At 40.1% G+C, this 21212-nt stretch overlaps 1 protein-coding gene across 1 annotated transcript in view; it reads left to right on the top strand.

Moving 5' to 3' along the window:
* The window catches only part of LOC139283161 (uncharacterized), a 31161-nt gene extending 16835 nt beyond the window's left edge, over positions 1–14326 (top strand). The window contains 39 exon segments of the mRNA XM_070903119.1: positions 3029–3239; positions 3590–3733; positions 3827–3983; positions 4215–4242; positions 4402–4536; positions 4578–4713; positions 4800–4863; positions 4961–5059; positions 5142–5245; positions 5340–5478; positions 5585–5703; positions 5834–5983; positions 6107–6277; positions 6361–6667; positions 6766–6836; positions 6916–7003; positions 7117–7234; positions 7322–7445; positions 7556–7692; positions 7806–8061; positions 8157–8399; positions 8491–8667; positions 9042–9187; positions 9320–9410; positions 9493–9882; positions 9962–10088; positions 10412–10530; positions 10625–10821; positions 10997–11180; positions 11264–11429; positions 11573–11697; positions 12066–12374; positions 12459–12662; positions 12755–12880; positions 13049–13219; positions 13315–13419; positions 13505–13600; positions 13792–13923; positions 14195–14326. Coding sequence (XP_070759220.1) covers positions 3029–3239; positions 3590–3733; positions 3827–3983; positions 4215–4242; positions 4402–4536; positions 4578–4713; positions 4800–4863; positions 4961–5059; positions 5142–5245; positions 5340–5478; positions 5585–5703; positions 5834–5983; positions 6107–6277; positions 6361–6667; positions 6766–6836; positions 6916–7003; positions 7117–7234; positions 7322–7445; positions 7556–7692; positions 7806–8061; positions 8157–8399; positions 8491–8667; positions 9042–9187; positions 9320–9410; positions 9493–9882; positions 9962–10088; positions 10412–10530; positions 10625–10821; positions 10997–11180; positions 11264–11429; positions 11573–11697; positions 12066–12374; positions 12459–12662; positions 12755–12880; positions 13049–13219; positions 13315–13419; positions 13505–13600; positions 13792–13923; positions 14195–14215 — 5887 coding nt within the window. The 3' untranslated portion in view covers positions 14216–14326.
* Positions 14327–21212: the final 6886 nt, after the last annotated feature.

Below are 21212 nucleotides of genomic sequence, written 5' to 3'. Positions count from 1 at the left end.
TTGTTAACTTTTTTTTTAAAAATGCCTGTTGACACTTAAACAGGCTTGTGAGAGTGTTAGCACGCAGTGTTTACAGATCTCCTTCCATCACATGACCCAAATCAAAACAAATAGCTCAGGCTCCACACAGGCTCCCGTCACCTTTCACACTGTGTGTAGTTCAAGTTTATTTGTGTGACACAATTTCATACTAACTGCAATTCAAAGTGCTTTACAGAGTAAAATATCAAGCGAAGACGAGAGCAAAAGCACTACAAACAACAGAGAGACAGAAAATGAATACATAGAATAAGTACTGATTAAGACACACCGCCTCTTGCCGCAGAGTAATATGTACAAAAATAGAACGAGGGCCCCTGCAATCATCACTTCTCTGTACAATCAAGCCAATACTGTGGAGCCTAAATTATTCCTCAGTAATTGCAAAAATTCTTTGGGATCTTTAGTCTAAAAACAGGACTGCTTTTCTTAGACCAGTTTAAATAGTATCTCCTAAAATCAGTTCTGTTCTGAAAAAATGTTTTGAAAATATGGAGGAGTAGAGAAAAGAATGTCAACCTTTTAACACCACTTTCTACTGTCTATGCTGTATCATGTATTATGTAGCTCAACTGTGTGATAATAACATAATATAATAAAAAAAAAACATAAAAACCTTTATAAGCAGTATACAAACATTTAATAAATGGTTCATAACACACTATAATATAGTTGTAAACAGATATCAGGACATTTTTGAGTGTATTTGTCAACAATCATAACTTCTCCTATGAAGACATATTTTAGATTATTACAACTGTGTTTTACTATATTGTCATTCATTATCAGTTTATACACCAGCCTCCACTTTAATCTTATCACATTAACTCAAACATAGGCCTTTCCCCAAGATTTCCACCATTAGTTGCTATAATGAGATAATTAGACACTTTGACAGGTGTTATTATCACTCAAAGTGGCGTGGTGATCTCTTTTTTTCATATTTTGTATGAAAATGTTGTAAAATATGTTGTGATGTCTTTATTTGCAACATGTAGTAACATTGGCATAACAGTACCTAAAGTGCTTTGTGATGGACTTTTGTATGAAGGGAACTTCAAAGCAAACATCATCATTTGTTTGATGCTGTCATTTTTCACGGGACTCATGTCACGTTTTACTGGATACATAAATATCTCGTGGACGCATGAATGAAACAACAGAGGAAATTAAAGCGCTATAAATATGAGTATTGTTCTTCTTTCTAATGTCCTTCATCCCCACAGAACAAATCTAATTAAGTTTGGGATTTGATAAAACATGGACCTCAGCGAGCGTTTCTGCTATCATGAGGTATCATCATTTCCACAGCTTCTTAGATTAGCAACTGTTAGGCCCAATTCTGCTCCTTTGTCACAGGAAAGACTTGCAAGGCTTCTGCAACAGAATACCAGTGACACATGAGCGCTCCTCCATGGCTAAAGTCGGATCCTCTGCAGTGCCAAGGTGCATTAAGGAGATTACCGTAAAGACCAAAACAATGTCTGAACTTCAGTAACCAATACGCCTGCCAGGACAATATTTACACAAGGTTAAAAAATGCTGCATTGTAAGTGACTTGATCTATTTATACACTTTTAGATTCGGTCTCCAGTTTAACTGTGTCTATTGTGTGGCACCATTACTCCTCCAGTAAAATAGTTTACAATGAGACAAATGTCTCTCTCTGTCTCTTCATGTGCTGCAGCCCCTAAGGACACTGTGGCTTCTATTTAAAACAAATAATACTGATTCATATTCTTATGAATGACTGGGGAAAACCATCAACGCTCACAAACACTATGTTTTCATTGAAAAAACAGAGTTAATCTGGTGATGACACCAATAAGGAGCTTTTGCCATTTACACACACTAATTAACCATAATCATTTCTGTCGTTTAATTTATTTCCCATTTAAATTCTTATCATTGTCTAAAACGTGGCTCTGTAAACCAGCGAGTGACAGCAGTTTAATCTGTGATGAACTTGTCTGTCAGGGACAAAAGATGCCAGATATTCGATTAGAGGCAAAAATACTCAAGCAGAGAGCGTATAAGAACATGACCAAATAAAGCAAGTCATTTCGGCTGAGTGAACACTGATCTCTCTATATAAGACGGGAGGCTGGACGCCCCCAAGGACTGACAGACGACCAGTCAAGGTGAGTGAGTGAGTCTTTTATTAGCAGGAGGAAAACCAGCAGCTTAATGAACAATGCAGGGCATGACCACTTATTGCCAGACACCACAAAGTGAATACAGAACTGTCGTGTTTGTGATAGGACTTCAGTGTACAGTAAGTAAATTTTTTTGCTTGCTAATTTAAAGTATTTCTTTCTTTCCTCAGAACCCTCATTAAACCATCAATATCTGCTCTTCTGAGGGGACAGAAAGAAGGTAATTTATTTATTTCACCACTGTTTCATTCTGTCTCATAGACATTTTGAGTCAATAACTGAGTACCAAGTATATATGTGATAAGTCAGACTTTGTTATATGATATCTACCTGTGCATTAAACCATAACTTTGTGTGGAGTAGTTAACAAATCAATTAACATAGCTAGTTTTTTGCTCATCTCACTCCATCAATGTGTCTGCATCTTTATATAGAAAAAATAATTGTCGCTTTTGTTTAGTGTTATTGCCGTTTACCTTTCATGACAAAGTGTCTGATACTTTTTAACAAGGATTTAGTAGCATATGTAAGAAGTCATGGCATCAACATAGATGATGTACTGTTAGTAGACAATGTAACAGTAATGTCAGTATTGTCTGTTGTTACAAACTGTAAAATTAGCTTTCATGTTTAACTTTCTCAATCATTTGGCATGAAACCTAAACAGTAAAATATACTGTTGTCTGTCATCTTCATTTGAGTGTAACATTCATCACAACATCAGCAGCATTTCCCCTTTGTTCAATAGTGAAGTACCATCATGACTGAAGGTGTCAGAGAAGAAATAATGACATGAATGACTGTTTTCCTCTTTTTACTTACTTGCAGTAAAGGGTCAATATGAGTGGGGACGCAGATATGGAGTGTTTTGGCCCGGCGGCCCTTTACCTCCGGAAGCGAGAAAGAGAGCGAATTGAAGCTCAAAACACTCCCTTTGATGCTAAAACGGCGTACTTTGTGACTGAGCCCAAAGAGATGTACCTCAAGGGGAAACTTACTAAGAGAGAGGGCGGCAAAGCCACCGTGGAGACTCTCTGTGGAAAGGTATTATTGTTCACATCACTTTTTATGTCCCTGTGAAAACTGCTCATGTACAAACATAAGTCAGTGTGACAGACTGCGTGCTCCTCTGTGAGAAGTTCTCTTTTTCTGTTTCAATCTGAGGAACACAATTCATTTAAAAAGGTTTTGTTAACATTACAGTTTATAAAGAGCATATTTGTGATGGAACAAAATATGTTATCTGCAATAAACCCTGAGGGGAAGGTGAACAGGTGGTTTTGGTTTTATAAATCATAACCTCTGGTTGTACCACAAATAATAATGAATACTGACCAACTCACTCTCATCACTGTCAAAACTGAAGTCCTGTGTCGTTTCCGTCCCTGTAACAGACGATCACTGTAAAAGAAGATGAAGTCTTCCCCATGAACCCTCCAAAGTTCGATAAGATTGAGGACATGGCCATGATGACCCACCTCAGCGAGCCTTCTGTGCTGTATAACCTCAAAGAGCGCTATGCAGCATGGATGATCTACGTGAGTTTTGTGGAGGAGAGAGATAACTTTGATAGCACATAGCATGAGTTTATAGAAAAATGTATCATTCCTTCATGTTTCACACTGTTACAGACCTACTCAGGGCTGTTCTGCGTCACTGTGAACCCCTACAAGTGGCTCCCAGTGTACGACTCTGTGGTTGTCACAGGATACAGAGGCAAAAAGAGGATTGAGGCTCCACCCCACATCTTCTCCATCTCTGATAACGCCTATCAGTTCATGCTCACTGGTGTGTAAGAAATGTGACGAGAAGAAAGCAACAATTATCAAGTGTATATCAAATGTTTTGAACTTTAAAACACTTATTTTATGAAACCTAATTAAGCAAGTAGCAGCTAACAGAAACTCATGTTTTAGTTTTTAAACATCTGAACATTATAAGATATTATAACACCTCATCATTGTTGTCCATTTTTAGCAATCGTTAGAATAAATAAATATCGTACTTTTCTTTTTACAGACCGTGAGAATCAGTCTATCCTTATCACGTAAGTTTGCCAAATTTACAAATTATTCACCATTCACCATAAAGTAATCCTGAAATCAATGTAACTGCATGTCGAAGAAATGTTTGGGCACTCATACAGTGACACTGACTGGACAGCAAGATGTTTCTGGTGCTATGTGACCTGTTTTTATGCTCAAAGAGGAGAATCCGGTGCAGGAAAGACTGTCAACACCAAACGTGTCATCCAGTACTTTGCGACAATCGCAGTGGCTGGAGGAAAGAAAGTAGAGCAAGTTGCTGGAAAAATGCAGGTAAAGGAAGATATCTGTTGTGTGTCAACAAAGCTGACATACTGAATGTGATTCGGACCATCAGGAATGAAGCATTCATATTTGTTTGGCTTGTTTCCTGAACGAAGGGGTCGCTGGAAGATCAAATCATTGCAGCCAATCCCCTGCTGGAGGCTTATGGTAATGCCAAAACTGTGAGGAATGACAACTCATCTCGCTTTGTAAGTGTTTGTTAACCAGTGTCTTTTTAAACAACATCTGAAGGCAGGCACTTATACATCTAATCTAACAGTCTTCTTTTGAATAGGGTAAATTCATCAGAATCCATTTTGCAACATCTGGGAAGCTCGCCTCAGCAGACATTGAAACATGTAAGGCTGGAAATGATAAAGCAGATACCACAGTTTGTTTTTGTACCTTGAGTTCATCGAACAGAGCTGACTGGTGTCTTAACTGTGTGATCGACAGATCTGCTGGAGAAGTCTCGAGTGACGTTCCAGCTGTCTGCTGAGAGGAGCTACCACATCTTCTATCAGCTCATGACAGGCCACAAACCTGAGCTGATTGGTAAGGTCATAGGTCATTCATCACCTCCTGCATGGTGTAAATTTGCTTACAAGAATTAACGTCATGTGCTGTCTTTTGTCAGAGGCTCTCCTCATCACCACAAACCCGTACGACTATCCCATGATCAGTCAGGGTGAAATCACTGTCAAGAGTATCGACGACATTGAGGAGTTTATGGCCACTGATGTGAGAAAATGATCAAGGAAAAAAAACTGTGTGCATTTAGTAATGTTTAAATTTGAGCAGAACTTATGACTTTATTGTCTTTGAATACTCACAGACTGCCATTGACATCCTGGGCTTCAATGCAGAAGAGAAGATGAGCATGTACAAGCTGACTGGAGCTGTGATGCATCATGGAGCCATGAAGTTCAAGCAGAAGCAGCGTGAGGAGCAGGCGGAGCCCGATGGCACTGAGGGTGGGTGGCTTTTTTTTCGTTTATTAACACAGTACTTTTGTACTCTCTATAAACTTTTGTATTCTCTATAAAATGACATCTCTCAATTTTCTCTTCTCTTTTTCAGTTGCTGATAAAATCGCCTACCTCATGGGCCTGAACTCAGCTGACCTACTGAAGGCACTGTGCTACCCGAGGGTGAAAGTCGGAAATGAGTTTGTGACTAAGGGTCAGACTGTGCCTCAGGTAAAATGTTCGCATACAGTACAGTCCTGTGAATCATAACTCTCCAGACTCAAAACTTTGAGTCATTTTATAGTTCATTCCTACAACATCTTTATTAATGTTTTATCGTCGTTGCATCTGTACAAATCAGGTCAACAATTCCGTCATGGCCCTGTGCAAGTCTGTCTATGAGAAAATGTTCTTGTGGATGGTCGTCAGAATTAATGAGATGCTGGACACAAAGCAGCCGAGACAGTTTTTCATCGGTGTGCTTGACATTGCTGGATTTGAAATCTTTGATGTAAGTTTGATGATGACATTTCTTGGGGGGGGGGGGGGGGGGGGGGGGGTGATTCTCTTGTTAAGGAAGTAACATTGGCTTGTTATGTTACAAATTCATATTCAATTACTCCACATTCCTCAGTTCAACAGCTTGGAGCAGCTGTGCATCAACTTCACCAATGAAAAGCTGCAACAGTTTTTCAACCACCACATGTTCGTCCTGGAGCAAGAAGAGTACAAGAAAGAGGGAATTGAATGGGAGTTCATTGACTTTGGCATGGACTTGGCTGCCTGCATTGAGCTGATTGAGAAGGTGAGCGACATGATGTATATTCACACACACAGAAAACTACCTGAAGACTTGAAAGCTTTAAAATAATAATTTCATCATGACAGCCAATGGGCATCTTCTCCATCCTTGAAGAGGAGTGCATGTTCCCCAAGGCAACAGACATCACCTTCAAGAACAAACTGTATGACCAGCATCTTGGTAAAACCAAGTCCTTTGAGAAGCCAAAGCCAGCCAAAGGCAAAGCTGAGGCTCACTTTTCTCTGGTGCACTATGCTGGCACTGTTGACTACAACATCAGCGGGTGGCTCGACAAAAACAAAGACCCCCTGAACGACTCAGTGGTTCAGCTCTACCAGAAGTCTTCAGTCAAACTGTTGGCCCTCCTGTATGCATCCCATGCCTCATCAGAAGGTACTGTTACCTACTGTCTCTACATTATGAGATACTTGCGAAATTCATTACGTACGTTGAATTTAATCGTTTCAACGTAATTGTTGTTCCACTGACAGCTGAGGGTGGCGGCAAGAAAGGTGGCAAGAAGAAGGGTGGTTCCTTCCAGACTGTGTCTGCATTGTTCAGGGTAAGATATGAAAGAATGACTCTCTTCACTGAACTAATTTAGCAACTTCTGCACATTTAATGTCCTTTAAATTCTTCAGGAGAATTTGGGCAAGCTGATGACAAATTTGAGGAGCACACATCCTCATTTTGTGCGCTGCCTCATTCCCAATGAATCAAAGACACCAGGTAGGTGCTCTTTGTCTCAATGTTGATGCATAATAAAGAAAGTTAAAGACAATGTACTAAGCAATTTCACAATTTCTTATATACAAAATATGTTACTAAATGATATATCATAGGTCTCATGGAGAACTTCCTGGTCATCCACCAGCTGAGGTGTAACGGTGTGCTGGAAGGTATCAGGATCTGCAGGAAAGGTTTCCCCAGCAGAATCCTCTATGGCGACTTCAAGCAGAGGTAGCAGAAATATAATCTTGACAGTCTTTGATAAGTGTTTTATCACCTTCAAGCTAGTGTCTAACTGAATGAAATCTTTACTTATAGATATAAAGTATTGAATGCTAGTGTCATCCCAGATGGCCAGTTCATTGACAACAAGAAGGCCTCAGAGAAACTACTAGGATCCATCGACGTGGACCACACTCAGTATAAGTTTGGCCACACCAAGGTAGAGTAAGAAAGCGCTTCCTTGGACAAGGCTGCTTGTAAAGAGATATAATATGAACTATCGTCAATAATTCATATCAGTCAAAAATAATAACAATTATTGACCCTCAGGTGTTCTTCAAAGCCGGTCTGCTGGGAACTCTTGAGGAGATGAGAGATGAGAAACTGGCTGAGCTCGTCACAATGACTCAGGCTCTCTGCAGAGGTTTCCTCATGAGACGCGAGTTTGTCAAGATGATGGCGAGGAGGTACTGTGTCTCTTATTGATGTTGTCAAAATTTTAAAGCATGTGCTTAAATTCTGCAACTTTATTTATACAATTAAGATTTTTTAACAAAATGTTTTTCTTTGTTTTCCTCAGAGAGGCAGTTTACTCCATCCAGTACAACATCCGCTCATTCATGAATGTCAAAACCTGGCCATGGATGAAGCTGTACTTCAAGATCAAACCTCTGCTGAAGAGTGCCGAGACTGAAAAGGAGATGGCGCACATGAAGGAGGACTTTGAAAAGACCAAAGAGGAGCTAGCAAAGGCTCTGGCTAAGAAGAAAGATCTGGAGGAGAAGATGGTTTCTCTGCTGCAGGAGAAGAATGACCTGTTATTGCAAGTGCAGTCTGTAAGTTGGATCATCACAACAGCATGTCTACAAAATATCCTACCTCAAATTACTGATTTGGCAATGACGTGAACCTGTTTTACATTTACTTTTAGGAAGGTGAAAACCTCAGTGATGCAGAGGAAAGATGTGAGGGGCTCATTAAAGCAAAAATCCAGCTTGAGGCCAAACTCAAAGAGACGGCTGAGAGACTGGAGGATGAGGAGGAAATGAATGCTGAGCTGACGGCAAAGAAGAGGAAGCTGGAGGACGAGTGCTCTGAGTTGAAGAAAGACATTGATGACTTGGAGCTCACCCTGGCCAAAGTGGAAAAGGAGAAACATGCCACTGAGAACAAGGTTCATGTCTCATTTCAGATTTTTAAACTGTGCTTATCAGAAATAAACTGTGATCAAATATTAAATTGTTTTATTTATAATAAATATTTAGGTAAAGAACCTGGTTGAGGAGATGGCATCTCAAGATGAGACTATTGCCAAATTGTCCAAAGAGAAGAAAGCCCTCCAAGAGGCCCATCAGCAGACCCTTGATGACCTGCAGGCAGAGGAAGACAAAGTCAACACTCTGACGAAGGCCAAGACCAAGCTGGAGCAGCAAGTGGACGATGTGAGCGATCTACATTTAAAAGCAAAAGTTAAATTTGCAAAGAAAACGGCATAAATCTCTATTCCGTATTTGTTATTCTTATGATTTGCGGTTTAATACTAGAGGTCCCAGAATCCTTAGGGGCAGCAATCACTCACAGTGGCTGCTCCTTCTTCTTCCATTACTCCCTGCAATATTTAAAACTGATCTGCTGACATTGAAGTGCGTTAAAAGAGCAAACAGTGAACACTGAAGCTGTTATCAACTAGATATAATTGCACTGGATTACATGCACGCTTCGTTCCCTGTGAATAAATAAATATAATGGAGTTTGATTTTATGAAAATCTTCAGGATTATAACTTTAATTTTCTGAAACATCTATTTCATTGGTAGCTTGAAGGTTCTCTGGAGCAAGAAAAGAAGCTCCGTATGGATCTCGAGCGAGCGAAAAGGAAGCTTGAAGGGGATCTGAAACTGGCCCAGGAATCCTTAATGGATCTGGAGAATGACAAGCAGCAGTCTGAGGAGAAAATAAAGAAGTAAGAATAACTATAAGCCATCTATCCATCTGTCTACCTACTTGCAGTAAATGATTACATGAGATTAATGATTAATGAGAGGCCCAATTTAAACACAACTTTAATACACTGAATGAATTCTGTCCCCTCCAGGAAGGACTTTGAGATAAGCCAGCTCCTGGGTAAGATCGAGGATGAGCAGTCTCTTGGAATCCAGCTACAGAAAAAGATAAAGGAACTTCAGGTATAATTGGAAGCATTAGTTAAAGGCAATAGGAACATTCAAATATCTTGAACAATTTTTAGTTAAACTTTGTGCATTTCAGGCTCGTATTGAGGAGCTGGAGGAGGAGATTGAGGCTGAGCGGGCTGCTCGGGCCAAGGTGGAGAAGCAGAGGTCTGATCTCTCCAGGGAACTTGAGGAGATCAGCGAGAGGCTCGAAGAAGCTGGCGGAGCAACGTCTGCTCAGGTAGAGATGAACAAGAAGCGCGAGGCCGAGTTTCAGAAGCTGCGTCGGGATCTGGAAGAGTCCACCCTGCAGCACGAGGCCACCGCTGCAGCTCTCCGCAAGAAGCAGGCTGACAGTGTGGCAGAGCTGGGAGAACAGATCGATAACCTCCAGAGAGTCAAACAGAAGCTGGAGAAAGAGAAGAGCGAATACAAGATGGAGATCGATGACCTCAGCAGCAATATGGAGGCTATCGCCAAATCAAAGGTGAGAGTGCTACGTTTTCACACAGGGAGCAAAAGATGATGGTAATATTTTTATACTAATACATGTTTTCCTTTTCCAGACAAACCTTGAAAAGATGTGCAGGACATTAGAAGATCAACTGAGTGAGCTCAAATCCAAGAATGATGAAAATGTCCGTCAACTAAACGACATAAGCACACAGAAAGCAAGACTTCAAACTGAAAATGGTATGAATATCATGTTTTAGGGTGTTCATTATCCTGAAAAAACTGGTCTTCTACACTAGGAACCAAATCTGCATTATAATATTTAACCACTGTGTCCCTGTGGGTGGCTAAATGCACTAGTGGCAAACTGGTAACTTGCCTCATATTGTTTATCCCCTATTTTAACAGCCCTGTTCCATTTCCTTCACTCTCTTCTACCTACATTTTACAGTTACTAGATTGTGTTGCACATTGCACACATCAGCATATGACACTTGCTGCAAACCTGCAAAATATATCTCTATTCCACATGATGGATCATGTCAATTAATATCTTTGATTAGGTGAATGTACACGTCAGCTGGAGGAGAGAGAAGCTCTTGTTTCTCAGTTGACAAGAGGAAAGCAGGCTTACACTCAGCAGATTGAGGAGCTGAAGAGGCACATAGAGGAGGAAGTTAAGGTAACAATCTTTGAAATCAGCAAGATAATCACAGAGGAAACGGCCACCAGACGATTGCCATCAAATATTAATCAGGTGCTCATTGCGATCATAGGCCAAGAACGCCCTGGCTCATGCTATTCAGTCGGCTCGTCATGACTGCGACCTGCTCAGAGAGCAGTATGAGGAGGAGCAGGAGGCCAAGTCTGAGCTGCAGCGTGCGATGTCCAAGGCCAACAGCGAGGTGGCTCAGTGGAGATCCAAATACGAGACTGATGCCATTCAGCGCACTGAGGAGCTGGAGGAGGCCAAGTAAGTCATTGCAATTTTAACTTAACACTATCAATGACACATTTAAGCACTTCCATTGTAGCACTGAGCACACTTTCAGTTGGTTGTTTGGGAGGGATGCACCTACATAGGAGTCTGACATCACACTGTTGTCACATTCATTGATTCTATAACTCATCATGATATGTTTTATCAGGAAAAAGCTTGCCCAGCGTCTACAGGATGCAGAGGAATCCATCGAGGCTGTGAATGCAAAATGTGCCTCTCTGGAAAAGACAAAACAGAGACTGCAGGGTGAAGTGGAAGACCTGATGATCGATGTGGAGAGAGCTAACTCTCTGGCTGCTAACCTCGACAAGAAGCAAAGGAACTTTGACAAGGTTGAATATTTTTGTATAAACATATGGTTTTGACTGGTAACATGAGGTGACAAAAAACACTCAATTGTTTGTTGTACATTCAGGTTCTCGCAGAGTGGAAACAGAAGTACGAGGAGAGCCAGGCAGAGCTGGAGGGATCTCAAAAAGAAGCTCGTTCTCTCAGCACTGAGATGTTCAAGCTCAAAAATTCATATGAAGAAGCTCTGGACCACCTGGAGACCCTGAAGAGGGAGAACAAGAACCTGCAACGTAAGACAATTCATTCTTCAATTTTCAGATATGCACTCCAAACACAAGTCAGTTTATCTGAAGTATCTGTATCACTTTACTTTTTTTTTTTTTTACATTGCTTAATATTCTAAAATGTATACTTTATAAATGTGCTCCAACAGAGGAGATCTCAGACCTGAGTGAACAAATTGGTGAGACTGGTAAGACGATTCATGAGCTGGAGAAGGGAAAGAAGACAGTGGAAAGTGAGAAGACAGAGATCCAGACTGCTCTGGAGGAGGCAGAGGTAAAACTGAATCATCATATAGATCATTGTAGCTTATAGTTACAGTGGCAGAAGAACTACCTTGTTCAAATCACTCAGCCATTGTACGAGGGGAGGAGATGTATAGGCCAAATTCAAATATGAAGTATAGATACAAAATCTAAAATATTTCTAAAAGAGAAAAGGTCTATAGTTGTGTTCTATATTCCTCTTCCTGCTGTAGTTGTGAGACAGTTTTAAAATGATAGCTGAGCTTTAGAGCACACCTGTGTGAGACTCGTCTTGTGAAGGTGTTGGACCTCAGTGCTATTTTTCTTCACTCGGTTTCTGTATTTTTAATAAAGGAACTGCTCTGTGCTCTAGTTGATAAAGCTCACACTTGTTCACAGGCTACACTGGAGCACGAGGAATCCAAGATTCTCCGCATTCAGCTTGAGCTCACCCAGGTCAAGAGTGAAGTCGACAGAAAAGTCGCAGAGAAGGACGAGGAGATTGAGCAGATCAAGAGGAACAGCCAGAGAGTGATCGAGTCCATGCAGAGCACTTTGGATGCTGAGATCAGGAGCAGGAACGATGCCCTGAGAGTCAAGAAGAAGATGGAGGGAGACCTCAACGAGATGGAGATTCAGCTGAGCCACGCCAACCGCCAGGCAGCTGAAGCCCAGAAACAGCTGAGGAACGTGCAGGGACAGCTTAAGGTACGTCCACTTGAAGGATTTGGGGAAGAGCATCATGCTTCAAAAAGTGTTTGCTGATACATCTATCAATGTTTTACAATTCAGGATGCCCAGCTGCACCTTGATGAAGCTATTAGAGGTCAGGAAGACATGAGGGAGCAGGTCGCCATGGTGGAGCGCAGGAACAACCTGATGCTGGCTGAGATCGAGGAGCTGAGAGCTGCACTGGAGCAGACGGAGAGAGGCCGCAAAGTGGCTGAACAGGAGCTGGTGGATGCCAGCGAGCGCGTGGGACTGCTGCACTCTCAGGTATCAGCTCAAAGGCCGACAAACAAGTATTTAAACTTTTGTTCTTCTATAATTCAACACATGGAAATTAATTTTTGCTTCTATGCTATTAGAACACCAGCCTCATCAACACCAAGAAGAAGTTGGAAGCTGACCTTGTCCAGATCCAAGGCGAAGTGGATGATTCTGTCCAGGAGGCAAGAAATGCTGAAGAAAAGGCCAAGAAGGCCATCACTGATGTGAGTCATCCTCACGCATTTCTCTGTAACTGAACACAAAGTATAGTGCATAATATGTCTGAGCTTAACAACATACTTTAGGCTGTGTGTCCTATTTTTCTGGTGCTCTAGCAGTTGAAACACTAGATTGCAATATGCTTATATCCAATAATATAAAAAACATTTCAGGCTGCCATGATGGCTGAAGAGCTGAAGAAGGAGCAGGACACCAGTTCTCATTTAGAGAGGATGAAGAAGAACCTGGAGGTGACAGTGAAGGACCTGCAGCACCGTCTGGATGAAGCTGAGAATCTGGCCATGAAGGGCGGCAAGAAGCAGCTCCAGAAACTGGAGGCTAGGGTAAAGATGAATTTGATTGCAGATCTGATCTCAACTTTTGTTTTAATATTAAAATCTCGCCCTCCCAGTAAAAGCATACATTTTTCATATTCCAGGTGCGTGAGCTTGAGGGTGAAGTTGAAGCTGAGCAGAGACGAGGAGCAGATGCCGTCAAAGGTGTTCGTAAATATGAGAGGAGAGTGAAGGAGCTCACCTATCAGGTAGGCAGCTTTTTTTCTCCCTATTAATTGCTACCGATGTCTGATGAATGAATCCATGTCAACCATGAGTTCATGTCAACTGCAGACTGAGGAGGACAAGAAGAATGTCATGAGACTTCAGGATCTGGTGGACAAGCTACAGCTGAAAGTGAAGGCCTACAAGAGGCAGTCTGAGGAAGCTGTGAGTCAGAAACCTGTTCTAGCTTTCTCACTGTATTGTCTCAAATAAAGTTGCATGCAGCACACTCAGAGCTGGAAACAGAAACACACAACCAAATGTCTGACAGTAAAAAGAAACTTTATTACCAGAATCAGTAAATCTCTGTATCCTCTTGATGGATGTTGACTCCAGTGAATTGAATTTCCTCTCAGGAGGAGCAGGCCAACACTCACCTGTCCAGGTACAGGAAGGTGCAGCATGAGCTGGAGGAGGCTCAGGAGCGAGCTGACATCGCAGAGTCTCAGGTCAACAAGCTGAGAGCAAAGAGTCGGGAAATTGGAAAAGTAAGTAACACATAAAACTCAGGCAGTGAGCTGATGTTGTTGGTTATTGATAATCTTACAGGAAAACAATGTAATTGATTTCACGAGCTAATGTGGTTTGACATTTCAAAATTTCACATGCACCAGTAAGCTGCTGTTTTTATTTTCATGCACTTTGGGTTTTGAAAGGACAAAGTTTAAGCTTCGTACACGTTGCATGACAAAATATGTGACAAAAACTCTGCATCTGCAAAGTTTCCCAGTCACTCACTATATCTTCTTTTCATTTTAGGGAAAGGAGGCTGAAGAATAACCTGCATCCTCTTTGAGAGACACAATTGAGAATCATAAAATATGATTTGTTTTTCATTGAACTGCTCTCGTTAAACATTGTAGATCCATATTAAATACATTTTGTTGCCAATTTGCTGCCTTAAAACTTTTCTTTGCAAAACTAAAACAAAAGTGCCACCACACAGAAAAAAAGTGCAGGTTGAGTTTTTTGTTGCTGAAAAAAACCCCTAGTAAAAGTGATAGTAATAGTAGTGTTTGTAGTATTATTACATTATTAAACATTTGATAAGTGTGTTGTGTCATTATGGTATTGAGTTTGGTGTCTTGTTGCTCAGCCTGGGATCTTAATCTACAAATCAATAATTTTATTTTGGGAAATACACTGAGAGTTAAAGGAGAAGATTCATACCACTTTAATGTTTGTGTGTTAAATATGAAGCTACAGCCAGCAGCCAGTTAGCTTAGCGTAGCACAAAGACTGGAAGCAGTGGGAAACAGCTAGCCTGGCTCTATCCAATGGTAACAAAAGCCACCAGCACCTCTAAAGCTCACTAATCAACACGTCATATCTTGTTTGTGTAACTATAAAAAATGAAGGGTAAAAACAATATGTTGTGGTTTTATGGGGTTATAAGCCTGTGCCTGACTTTTTCCTGGCCATGTGCAGTAATTTCCTGGAATCACTGTCGCCATGAGGTTGCCAGGCAACCAGCAAATACTCCAAACTCTCAGCAAGAACGCAAATAAGCGTATTTAATAAAATGTCAAACTATTTCTTTAAAGTGTGCTCTTACACATGGTAATGAATTTAAAATAAACATCTTCATCATTATCTGTCACAGACCTGTACAGAGTTTCTCTCACCTCGACCACCGGGCAGGTCTACCTGTGATGAAGAGTTCATCCTGAAAACGCAGCACGCACTTTAACAACACAATCACACTATCATAGCACTAATCTGAACTGAAGGAGTCCGTAGAAGCAACATTTTTAAAGACAGATCATGTTGGAGTTCAGTGGGAGTAGAGATGGAGTGTGTTTTTGCTTGTTGCATAACTTCTCTTCCCAACAGCAGAGAAGAAAAATAAGTTCCACAAATCCTTTGGGGCAAAGCAAACATCCAGTACTGAGTGCTTCCTCTTCGGGGAGCCATTTCATTAACATTGTGACAAACGACAGCTGCCTCTCCGGCAACACTAAACTCAGAGCACCTGTTTGCTCCTGAAGCTGCGGCACCAGACGCCACTTTACACCGCCATGTTACTGTCTTACTGCACACACAGGGGCCAGGTGGGTATTTTACAAGCATTTGTATAGTTACATTTTGTGTTTTGGTCCTTTTTAGTTCCATATTAATATAAGCACACAGCTCAGTTTGTTGTATTACAGTAGTATTTTTCTCTGAAAGGTTAAGTTCTGCTTAGAGCCGCTCTAATGTGTCCATGTTAGAGAAATATTGAATTCACACAAAGAAACCTGCTTTACACCTCAGTCCTCTTACAGTTGTTAGCCCATTTTACATCACTGAGTATTTTATCATAAATAATCCCTAAAAAGGTTCAAAGCTTTTAATTGTTGCAGTTATTAAAAGTGTAGGATTGATCACAAGTTTGAAACTCTGCTGAATATTGTTTTACAATCTTGAAAAGAAATATGCTCTCTCACACGTAATGCAGAAACATTTAATCATAGTTATAAGCTGCTTGAGTCTAGATTTAAAAAGACAAATTAAGACATACAGACACAACATCTGATGCTACAACAGATTCTAGTTCTCCTCTTTGATAAAATGTAATTTAAACAGTTTTACCCAAAAGGAAGTCAGGACCTACATCAGTCCTCTTCTCTCCTGAGAGCTTCATGTGTTCAGTGTCTCTGTTGTTCAGTTTATGAGAGGCGAACCTCTGAGGTCGGCTGGTTATACCTCACACGAGGCATTAAAATGACAATAAGATTCAAAGTGCTTTGCCAAACTCTGATGGTCTGATTTCATAGCTATATCAGACCATGTATTTCTCTTTAAGCCACATAACAAGGCACTTTGCCTGCTGGACAGAAGGTAGATATCTCTTAATCCAAACAGGACCACTGAGAGCAGCTGGCCTGCAGGACTGTTGGTGAATCAGAGGAGCCAAAACATCCCACAACCCCCGCCAGAGCTTTTTGTGTCTTTGGAAGTGGCCAGCGACCTATCGTCTTTCCTCTGAAGACCTCAGCTTACCGTTTGGTATCTTTACTGACTGACATTGTGAGCAAATGCACATGATGAATCATGCATGCTGCTCGACTCTTGGATTTCTTTTCTGGTCCTCGCCAACACGCCAAAAACTCATGTTTTAATCCTCGACAGCTGACACAGAAACAGTCTCTCTGCATTAGACAATGGAAAGATACTGTGGTGGTATAGTCTAGAATCTCACCTACTGTGCCTGTACGCACCTGAAGACATTTAAAGGGCAAAATGGAAACAATTTCTCTCACTTGTCTGTCTTGTCCAGAGGGCAATGGTCACTTTTGATCTAAATGACGTCACATTTCACATCCAATTGTCCATGTAAAACATCTGGAAATACTGACATTTGTTAATCTGCCATAGAAGAACAAAGAGCAGCAACACTTTCATTTCGTGAATGTCTTTGTGTGTTTAGAGGAACAAAACAACAATTAGAAAACGTCACTTTCGGCTGAGGGAACCTGTGTTTTTCACTATTTTTGGTATTTTAAAGGCTAAAAAACAATCTGTGGAAAAAATATCTAAAAATTAATAAATAATAACTTTAATTTTAGAAGAATCAGTTCATGTTTCTGGTGTTTGTGAATTTCATACCATAGTTTGTTTTGTTGATGCCTGAAGATTCTTCTTTTCATTTGGCAAAACAATCTTACTCTGCAGGAGTTAACCACTTATTTTATCAGTTATTACCTGCAGCCAAAATAGACACGATGTACTTTCCTCTTACTATGAAATCATGCCAGTAAGTCAGAATAGACCAGAGTTAGTATGTTGGGTTCCTTAAAAAGGCTCCTTTCACAGTGAGCGCTGTCACAGTTTCTTCCCTGTTTACTTTCCATAAACAGATTTTGTGCAACTACTCATATTCTCTTTATTTCTGTTCAGATGAGATGAGATGAGCAAATGAGAGATTACTCTGAAATAATACACAAAGACAATATTTGTTTAATTAATGTCAAACCAGATGGAGTCCTCATTCACCTGCAGGTCAAAATAGGCGAAACTGGTAAAGTGCTTTTGGTCATAAATGAGAATAATAATAGATTGGACTGAAGACCCTTATGTTAAATGACCGTTCGAGAAAAATAAAACATCAGTGAAGAACAATAACGATTCAGAGCTGAAGTGAAAAATATCAATAGCATTTAATCACCAAAGATATAAACATTTAAATATCCATTTTTGTAATGTGACTGACAAAATCTTTACAAAGTTAGCCTTCATCTTCCACTGACTGCTTCACATCGTCTGTACAAAAAAATGAGGTGGCATTGGAGACTGGCACAAAGAGAGGAAAACTGTCCCGAGTAAACGACGGCGACGACGTCAGCAAAATGAAAAGCAAAGTTACAGCAGAAACACTGACATTCTTCTCTTTTGAAGCTCCGTAAAATAAAAAGGACAAAGACAAACATTTTATGTTTTTTTCTGTCTATTTTTGCAAGTTTTCTTTGTAAACTACTTAGTGTGCCCACGCAAGCTTCAAACACATTCAATTCCTTTCTGTTCAATACAAATATTATTCACAAATACCCAAATAAATAAAACTAATCAAAGAACACATAATCAAATAAAATAAGCAACACTGTTGAAATCTATTTCATAAACAAAGATAATTAATAAAGGGGTGTCCCCACACATGCCACTGCCTTGTTTGTTTGTTTGTTTGTTTGTTATACAGCCGTCAAATGCATAAATCATTTCCAGCGTTTTTGTGTCACTTTTCTTTTTCCCTAAATAAAAAGATAAAAGTTGAATCAGGCAGTTTGTTGCTCATAACTCTAAACGTATCTGTGCTTTTACTTGCTGCAAACACTGACAGTTATTGTAGGCTTCACTGAAGTCAAACTTTCAGCTTTGTTCGTTAACACACAGCAGACGAGCTCCGAGGCCTCAGTGCTGGAGAGCCGGGTGTGGACGGGAATGTAAAATATCCATCGGACTATGTACACAAATCGGTAAATTGTCTCAAAATATCATGCAAATAAATACCGGTAATTTAAAATTAAACTACAACACCGACCTCAACAGTAGTAATATATTGTAGGCTATAAAGAGTTTCACAAAATGTCTTTCCTTCAATGTACAACAGTGTTGTTTGAATAATACAATACGACCTAAAGTTTATACTGCAGGTCTCAGAGTAAAAGCCGTGTTTTCTTTTTTTTTTTTTTGAAAGCAGTGTTTTTGCTGAGGTCTCCAAACAGTGTTGAGTTTTAATCTGCATCTCCGGGGTCCCCCACCATGCTCGGGTACAGCAGAGAGATGCACAACAGTAGGTATACTGTACATAGACATTCACTCGTTTCAGTCAGTCCTAATGGAAAAAAGTACATGTTTTCGACAGGCTTCAAATATAGAATATACAGTGTGCAGATGGGACCAAGTCAAATCGATGAAAATGGACAGTGTCTGTGCTTTGAGTCGAGGCTGAACCACAGTGTAGAGATAAAGGACACGGAGCAGAAGGGCAGCGGGGTTCGTTCTCTTTTGGCCACCTCCGTCGTGCTCTTTCACAACTGTGCTGTGCTCCCTTTAAAAGGTTTCATAAGTTCATCAAGAGCATCTCTTTGTTCCCTGACCGAGAAGTCCATTCAGAGTCGAACCATTGCAACCCTTTAAATCCAGGTGTGTCTTTCACGTGGCCTGCAGGATGAACGTCCACGCGTCTAACATCCAAAATGTTCCTGCCGTCCAAAAAATTAGTGCAACAAAGGCACTGCAGGGTGGAACACCAGGCAGACGGAGAAAAACAGCATCTTACAAATGTTTTGTCAAAAAAGCTTTTTAAAAATATCCCCCTTAAACCAGATCAAGTGGTAACACAAAAAGACACCAGGGGCTGACGAATCACTGTGGGGAAATGTTTTCAGGATTTTATCATGCATAACTTCTAAAGAATAAGACGGGGATACATTGATCCGTTAAAGAGACTCTACCACTGTTCAGTCTTCTTCACTAGAGTTCATTTTAATTATTTAAAGTCTCCCTCGACTCCAAAAGTGTCCAGCAGTTAAACTTTTGAACTGAACGATGAGAAAGATGTCATTTTAATAATACATTTAAATTATGTCAGTCACTATTATTAACTATTAACTATTATTCTACACAGTGTTTTTAAAACGTGTCAGGAGGGGACCTTTAATATCACACAATAATGAACACATTTAATGTATTTTAACACGCTGTGGCATCGTTTGTCAAGTGAAGCAACGGAGGGAGAGTTGGTCCCTGTATGTCTTCATACATAAAATTAACCAATTAACCAATTAGCTGATTAGTCTATCGACAGAAAATTAATTGGCAACTATTGAGAGTCGTTTTTCAAGCAAAAATGTTCAACACTTGCTAGTTCCAGCTGGTTCAGTGTGAGGATTTGACGTTTTTCTGTTTTATATCACTTTAAACTGTATAAACTGATATTTCTTTTTGATATTTTGGACTGTTAAATATTCTAAAGACGTCAGCTTGGGCTCTGGGAAACTGTGAAGGGCATTTTTATTGATATTTCATAGACAGAACAACTAATCGTTTATTAAGAAAATAATTGGCAGAATAATAGATAATGGAAATAATCATTAGTTGCCGACCCAATATATATTGTGTGTATTATTTTTGTGTTATGGGGTTAATGTTATGGAGTTTTAACCCTGAAATAAATTAAATAAACAACAATAAACATTTTTTTGTCCAAACAGTGCTGGACAGATATTTCATTGCCACTAAATTGCTTAAAGCTTCATAATTTTGTACAAAGTTGAATCAGACGTCGCCGTCGTGACGAGGTATGCATGATAAAATGAAAATAATTTGCCACAGCGAATCATCACTTTCAAAGAGACATCAGGGGAATCTCATCAACAGAGGGTCAAAAAGCATCACATACTGATAACATATTGATTAACACCGAAAGCTGTTCAAAAGCTACATTCCTCATACAGAAGCATAAATAAGTGCATAAATTCAGGTTTGACAAATAGTGGCGATACAAGATACAAAAAAAAAAAAGAAAAGAAAGAGGGACAGAGAGCTTCCCTGCAATCAAACAACTGATATAATACGTTTAAAAACATGTCGGTCACACACTGACGTCTGCGCATGACTACATAGGTAACATTGCATGACTTCAAATCTGAAATTGATGATAAATTGATGTTCATGATAATTACTGCTAGAATAAAGCATCCAATTATCACAGCAGTATTGCACTAAACTATGCAGTGGTACTATGTTACTGTAACAAAATCACTGTCAACACTTGATCATTTTGGTCTGTTTTTGTCTGATTTTACACCGTTTATCAGCTCTTATCACCTGGAAGCACTTCAAGATCATCCCGAGTCTCCGTGGAAGCATTTCAACAAAACAAACCTTGACTTTAACAATCCTTGTATCAATGAAACTACACAGACGTTTCATCACTGATATGTGTTATGGAAAGTCACAAAGTCTCGCTGGAGGTCTGACAGTGGTATTTCTCATCTTACTGGCTTTTCTCATTTGTTGTGCTCTAAGAAAATATTTTTAGGGGAAAAAAATACTTTTCATCTAAATTCTGTCTGAAATCTGGTTCGATTCAAGAGACAGGGCATACTTGAGACGACAGAGGGAAGTCATTCTGGGTCGTTAGTCATGTATGATACAATTTATAGTACTGAAACTGTCTTGGCAAAGGTCAGAGGTGGATTGAAAGACACTGAAGTGACTGTGAGGTTAAGGCCCGGATCTACTGTGGTGTAAAAACTGCTGGAGGCGCAGGAGCCCCTTCATGTGCAAAGACATT

The sequence above is a fragment of the Enoplosus armatus genome, chromosome 3, assembly GCF_043641665.1.
Source record: "Enoplosus armatus isolate fEnoArm2 chromosome 3, fEnoArm2.hap1, whole genome shotgun sequence".
NCBI classification, from domain to species: domain Eukaryota; kingdom Metazoa; phylum Chordata; class Actinopteri; order Centrarchiformes; family Enoplosidae; genus Enoplosus; species Enoplosus armatus.
Note: the sequence above shows the minus strand (reverse complement) of the source record. Positions and strands in the feature narration are given on the sequence as shown.